Below are 7,158 nucleotides of genomic sequence, written 5' to 3' on the forward strand. Positions count from 1 at the left end.
ATGTACCAGTAGATTGGACTATGGAATAAAACGTACATTTTTCGATAAAAACGACATGTGCTATTTTTGATGAATTGATCGGCTCTAGTTAGTCAATTCGCCAAATTTAAGCTTTTTATTGTAGAAAGTCATATAAATAATTAAGTTTACGTAAAAAAAATGCTCCCTTGCACCAATAGTTGCCGTCGTGTTCCAGTAGTGGTTCAACAGATGGAAGCAGTTTTTAAAATGGATGTATAAAAATGAAGAAATGTCGCAGAGATGATCTTTATGCTTCATTCGAAAGATATTAGTTGCTGTTCCGAGGGAAATATGTTAAACCTATGTAAAAAAATATCATTTTGTTTAAAATTCCTTGTACCATTCCCGAACGTCTACTACTGGAACACGTGTACCAATAGTGGCTCAAGCGATGTTATGTTAAAAAATAGTTTTATCACTTTTTGTATTTTTTCCTTATAGTAGAGGTTGAAATCTTTCTGTTGACGCCAAAAGATCTCTGTTAAGGCTTTTTGTTATGATTTTTTTTATAGCTTAGGTAGTCCACTAATGTCACCGGCACCCTACAGGTTTTTTCCAGGTTGAATAAAATTCTCTGATAATTCCAGGTCGTAGACACCCTCAAGCAGCACTTCAATACGACACATAATGTAGCCAAATATGAGCTCAATAGCTTCAAGAAAATAAACCTTGCCGGAGTGAATTAAATCCCTTCAATAAGTTATGGAGAGCTTCAAAAAATAAAATAAATTAAAAATTGACTTCACTGCGATCCCCTGAAACCTACAAAAATGACCCCCCTCCCCCATGATAAGGTTTTTGTGTGAAAATAAAAAAAATCGTATGGCGCGCAAGAAATCTCAGACCCCCCCCCTCAACCCATAAACCCTTACGTAATTAATGGACGGCCCCTAAGTAACTGTACCATATTGTACTCTTGTTGTATCTGTTCTTGTGAATACTTATAAGTTAAGGTCGGAAGAGTATAAGAGAGTAACAAGGCACTAAGACCCACCTATTTGTCATAGATAATAAGGAGGTCGAAGTGAAAAAATGGCTCAATCAGCATCTGAGGTTGGTTTCAACTCATGAGACAATTTCTTTCCGAGTTCAAGAGTTTATCTTTCGATATCTAGGAGGGAAACGATTCCGAATCAGTGGAGTAGCAGACCGCTTAACTTCTAAAATAAGATATTTGTTTCAAGGAATCTAAATGTTTCATGGGATGAAACCTGTTTACAGTTTCAAAAAACGACTTTGAACCTTATGAGTAGAAGCAATAATTTGATACGCGCTAGAGTACCGATGCATGGTTAAAATCAGTATCATTTAACCAGCTTAGTGGCCGAACCTGATTAAGGGGCGCGCTTTTGAGAGTTTAATGGTGACAAACTGATTTCTCCAAAAGGTATAAATAGCGGTATCTTTTTCTAAAGAGGCTCTATGCAAAATGGTAAAGAATGATATTTGTATAAAAAACGACTACTTCATTATTTCTCAATAGTAATGGAGTAGAACGACATGCACTAAACAAAGGACACGGGTATACCACAAAAGATCAAAGAAAACTGGTCGCAGTTGTTCATCCCGAACAGAAACAGAAAGTAACTGAAATGTCGAATGGATTGCACAAGACAATCCGAAGTGAATTTCTTTCCAACAAAGCAATAACTTCATTTAATTAACTCCTCTGTATCTCATATTTCTCACTTATAAAGAAAGTTCCAAAACCCCAGCTTATCATACCGACGTTCCGAAATTGGGCACCAAAGCCCGTCACACATTCGCACAGATAGAAAATAAACTCCTGGGAGCTTACTCGTTCTCCAGCGAGCACAGGCGGCCGTTCGGGTTGGTCACAGCGATGGCCAGCTGCTTCGCGCGCTCGACGATCTGCTTGCGCTTCTTGGACGACACGGCGTGGGCGATTTCGGCACAGTAGACGCGGTTCTGCATCATCAGCACCTCCAGCTCGCGCACGTTGTGGACCAGGAACTTCTTGAAGCCGTTGGGGAGCATATGGCGGGTGCGCTTGTTCGATCCGTAACCGATGTTTGGCATCAGGTACTGACCCTTGAAGCGACGGCGCACTCGGTTGTCAATACCTTTCGGCTTACGCCAGTTGGGCTGCAAACAAAAAAAGAGGATTCGATCAGCAAAGAACTCACTCTTCCGGTGTTACAAGGCTGGCAACAGTTCTCTTTTTAGAAACGTAGTCTCTATTTTAATGCAAGAAAAGGGCTGGTGGTAGCGATTGAGTGTCTTGAAATAGGAACTTTAGATACTTCTAGCCTGGAAAAACAGAGACCGAACGGGAATTAAAATAAGAACAAACAAGAATAAAGCAAAACTAAACCTAACAAGAACCAAGAGATAAGGGTTTGATTTGTAATAAAATCAGAGTGATCATTTCTCTAAGAATAAGTTTTTTTTTAACTCCATTAATACAAGTGATATTGCTCGTATTACTGTGAGCATTTTTTCACGATTGTTTCTGGGCATTTTATCAAAAATAATGGAGGTATTTACCAAAAGATTCAGATATTACTACGAAGATTTCTTCAGGAGTTCATTAAGTGAGATTATTGGTCATGGAATTCCTTCAGAAAATTTGTTCTGAATACCTTATTAGTAAGGTATCCTGGATTGAAACCACATAAATTACCTTATATATTTCAAGAAAGTTCTAAGTCCTTCTGGATTTGATCCACTGATTCTTCCATCAATCCCTTGGTCATCCTTGAAGAACATCTTCAAAAATTCAATCAGAAATTTCTCCAGGGATTCTTGAGCATTTCAGCAAAATTGTCCTTCAAAATTTCTTCAGAAATTCCTAGTTGAGTATTTCGAATCACAATTCAATGCAAGAGACTAAAGAGACCATTATGGTTAAAAGAAAAAGACTTCCTAGAGACCTTCAATTAAGAATAGACTTGCATGAAACTAGAGACCTGCTACCAGCCCTATCCGGTGTAAACAAATTCGATTTGGTAAACAAAAAGGCACCCTCCCCGTGACCCCAAATTCCGGAATACTTACGGCAAGCTTGTCATAGCGATCGGACTGATGGCGGATGAACTTCTTCGTCCGCTTCTTGACGATCTTGGGCTTATAAGCTGGACGCGGGACCATTTTAGCTTCTGGGAAGAAAGAGAAGATTGAGGTTAGGATCGGTCGTACGTTCCTGATAATATTAATACTGAATTCCTCGGCGGAACCATCAAGCTGATGGTTATCTTTTATCACTGAATCGGATTATTGTAAGTAGTTAGTTGGATTATTCTGTATTTTTACGGATTTACACGAAACGTGTCATAAAATCATTCCTTCAGTAGTCCTCCAACGGGGCCCTAGTAAACAAATTAGTTTTCCACCAATTTCCACCGAACAGCACACCGAAACCAACTTTATTCAATCATATTATATTATCGCCATCACAAAACAGCACTTTTGTAATTATTTCAACAATTTTCCACCGGGAAAACACGGGAAAATTACTTACATTTGATCAGAGTACAACACGCGGCTGATCGTTCGGGAAGAAAGGAACAACCGAAAAGAAGGTCCGGCAAGGGCAGAAACAGCGATGACAGCTCGCGAGCTGTCAGTTTGACAGACAGCAAGACAGCGGAATTGGTTCGTCAGGGTTGGCAAGACTGCCGAGTGACGAGGGGTGTGATGAGTGTGAGAGGTGTGAGATGAACAGTCCAAGTTAAGGTCAACGTTGCTGCTAGACTAGAAATGGACTCGTAAATAGCAGCGTGGCGCGCTGGACTGGCTAGCGCTTTGCAGCTTAGGGCCCATTCGCAAATTTCATAACGCTTTAGGGGGTGGGTGGGTGTCCGAACGTTGTTACGGCTCATATTGCTGTGTGCGTTTGAAACGCAAACATCAAATGCGGGAACACCAAACGCGGTAAGATTTTCCACAAGAAATGCGATGTCAAAGATAAGTTTTTCTATCTAGGTCAGCGGTGATTTAGATAATCGTTGCTAGGCGTCCTTTGATTGGTTTGTGTTACCGCATTTGGAGGACATTTAGTCAAGATTTGCACCTCAAATGCAAACAGCAATACAAAAATTTTAGAGTATGAATACAAAAAGCGTCACGAGGGGGTGGGTGGGTGTCTAAAATGGCCATTTTAAGCGTTATGAAATATATGAACAAGCCCTTAGTGCTGCTCCAGCGACGCATCGAAATAGGTCGCTCGAAGACTAACATGAAAAACTCGTCAGTTTTTTTTTATTCAACAACATACAGTGACTCAACCTCATTTTCGTACGGGGCACTGTTTCTACATCAAGTAGTTTTAAAACTATTAAAGAATTTACGGACTTCGATATACTTTATCAATCACGAAGGTCGTAGGTGTCATCTATTGCTCGGCAATAACAAACTCTGTTCATTCGCTAATATCTTTTGAATAAGGGAAAAGTGTTGAATTTGTGTCTAAAATTGAGCCAATCCCATATTCGTACACCTAACAAAAATCAAACATACAACATTCAAAACTATTTTTTTTATGTGCAAGATGATAGCTCAATATCTTCATTACGTTGTTCAGATATAGTAGAGTACATTTGGAAAAAAATAAAAGCAGACATATTTGAAACTTAAGTAAATTTAAGAAAAATACCACTTTTCAATGTTTTTTGCTAAAAACAATCTAATAAATAGAACAATAACGAAATTTTTTTCAAGTTCACTTCATTAACAATGATTAATACGAATACTGAACGAGTTTCAAAAACTTATAATCAGTTTAAGAGGACTTACGAGTGGATATCGGTATCTCATATTTCACAATCTTGGTTAATATCCCGCATACAAATTTACCATTACCGGAACACTTCCAACATTAACACAGACATTCGCGGTGTAATCACCATAATCGAATATGGTACATAAATAGTTCATAAGTTATGGTAAAACAGTATATGAACCCTGCTTTATACCTTTACCATTCCTAATGATGTTCAAATGCATTTTCCTATAGTCTATATATTTGTACACCACAAGAAAATATACTACAACCATTATAAGTATGGTTAGGACGGGCGAGCATTCGAGTTGTTTACCCAATTGTCAAAACCGAAAAAGTTCCGCGAACCAGTTTGTTTGATGCGTATTTTGTGAAACATTTATGAGGAATTCCGGCGTAAATCGATTGCTAAATCGACGCATTCATTGTTGGTAAGTATTTCCCACTAAAGTAGCGTGCACATCCATCATAAAATTACGTTTATATGCTTTGCAGACAATGTTCCGGGTGGCAACAGTTTCGTGGCAGCTGTTACTCATTTTGAATCACAGGTCATTGTCTAACATCCAAAAGGAAGGAACGTAGTTTGCTGCAAATGACGCCCAATTCATCTCGTTCCTGCCTCCCGCGTTTGCGACCTGGCATTAATGTTGTTCCGGCAAAGAGTGATGCAACCCGCAAGTTGAACAAAACATCTGAATCCGGCATCCCCAGAAAAAACACCCGCAGAGGCTATCGCAAATTTGATCGTGACAACATAAAAGGAAGTGCCATGAAAAGAAATGCTTCATTTTATAAAATCAGCTATAAGTGCATTATTCAAATGTTGTTCATTGTTAATAAAATTGTTTTTGTTTGAAATAAAGTTTAATTTTGATTTTAATTATGTGAAAAATGCCAACTATACTTTCTATACAAACCATACCGTGAACTGTTTCGTTATATGGTACAACAACATGTAAACCATTGATGCAATCTCGATAGCAGCTTTTATAACCATTCAGAATATGTTCATATTGAAGTCGTCGAACAAAATTTGCTTGTGAAAAATCCAATTTTGAAATGGTAGACATTCTTAACAACCCGTTATTCGTATGGTCGGTTCTACGAAAACATCAACCAGTACAGTTCGAACTTTATCCAGTAGTGGTTCGTTTATGGTTGAAGTACCATTTTGGAAATGGTTGAAAATTGAATGTAAACTGTAATTGGTGGTGTCTGAGTATGGTTTGGATTTATGCGGGATAACATCTGTAAAAAATCCAAAACCAAAAATTTTAGTCAATTTCTTTCAGTTTGGCTCTTAAATGGATGCATACTGCTTCGCGACTAAAAATGGATGAACCAACATGCGAAGTTCGATTTTTGACCAACTTCGCCGCGTCGCGAGTCACTTTGCTATAGTGCGCATCTATGCCCGTCACCGTGTGCATTATGCGCACTATTGAGAATCGAGTTGCGACGCGGCGAAGTTGGTCAAAAATCAAACTTCGCACGTTGGTTAACCCATTTTCTAACGCGAAGTAGTATACATAATCCAAAGTTAATGTTCCTATCTAAAAATTGCGCAATTATTATTTTTGTTTCATATTTAACTACCAAACATTATCATAGAGATTGATAGAATAGATATTATTGCCGTAACGCATTTCAAACTCAATATATCATTTAATAGTTTTTTACTTACTTGATGTGACGTCAGTGTCCTGTACGAATATGAAATTGGACCACTATATTATAATTAATTTGCCGTAGGTAGCAGTTCAGAATTTTTACAGGTGAGTTGATTTCACCTGCTTATAAGAAATAAAAGTTTTCAATTAACTTAACCTAACTTAACCTAAATATATAACACATCAATCGTGACAAAAAAAGATTGCAACGATGTTTCTCAAAAATTGTTAATTATTTTATTTGACATTTGTTTCAATGTTTCAACATTGTATATTCTATGTAACTCATTAGGGTTTATTCACATATTTCATAACGCCGAAAATAGCTATTTGCGATACGTTTTTAATATGAATGCTCCATAATATTTGTATGAGTCGTAACATATTGAGAACACCCACCACCTTCGGCGTTATGAAATTTGTGAATGAGCCCTTAGTACTATAAACAGGGAGGAAGCTTCAGAATCATTTTCGAAATTTTATTCTAAATCCTCTGTTGGCGCGTTAACCGTGGCCAACTCCGGTCGGGTCGGGTGGACTGTATTTTTCGGATAAAAGAAACAACACCACTGATTCTGCTAGTCACTATCTGAGACGAGACTCGCGAAGACGGTCTTCTTTTTCTGTGATTGCTGAGTTTTTTTCTTATCCCACTTTGTGTTTATACCAATTATGCGCAAGCCGTTCAAATCCTCACATGAACCTCTCAGCAAAAAATGATTT

General features: G+C 38.0%; 1 protein-coding gene across 1 annotated transcript; it reads right to left on the reverse strand.

Moving 5' to 3' along the window:
* Window positions 1-1,676: 1,676 nt before the first annotated feature.
* LOC5577996 (60S ribosomal protein L32) lies at window positions 1,677-3,663 on the reverse strand. The gene is made up of 3 exons (XM_001656684.2): window positions 3,503-3,663; window positions 3,040-3,140; window positions 1,677-2,127 (listed from the first exon to the last, which is right to left on the reverse strand). Exons 2-3 carry the CDS (start codon window positions 3,130-3,132, stop codon window positions 1,816-1,818), a joined length of 405 nt encoding a protein of 134 aa, XP_001656734.1. The 5' UTR covers window positions 3,133-3,140; window positions 3,503-3,663; the 3' UTR covers window positions 1,677-1,815.
* Window positions 3,664-7,158: the final 3,495 nt, after the last annotated feature.

This window comes from Aedes aegypti, chromosome 3 (genome assembly GCF_002204515.2).
Source record: "Aedes aegypti strain LVP_AGWG chromosome 3, AaegL5.0 Primary Assembly, whole genome shotgun sequence".
In the NCBI taxonomy this organism is placed as follows: Eukaryota; Metazoa; Arthropoda; class Insecta; order Diptera; family Culicidae; genus Aedes; species Aedes aegypti.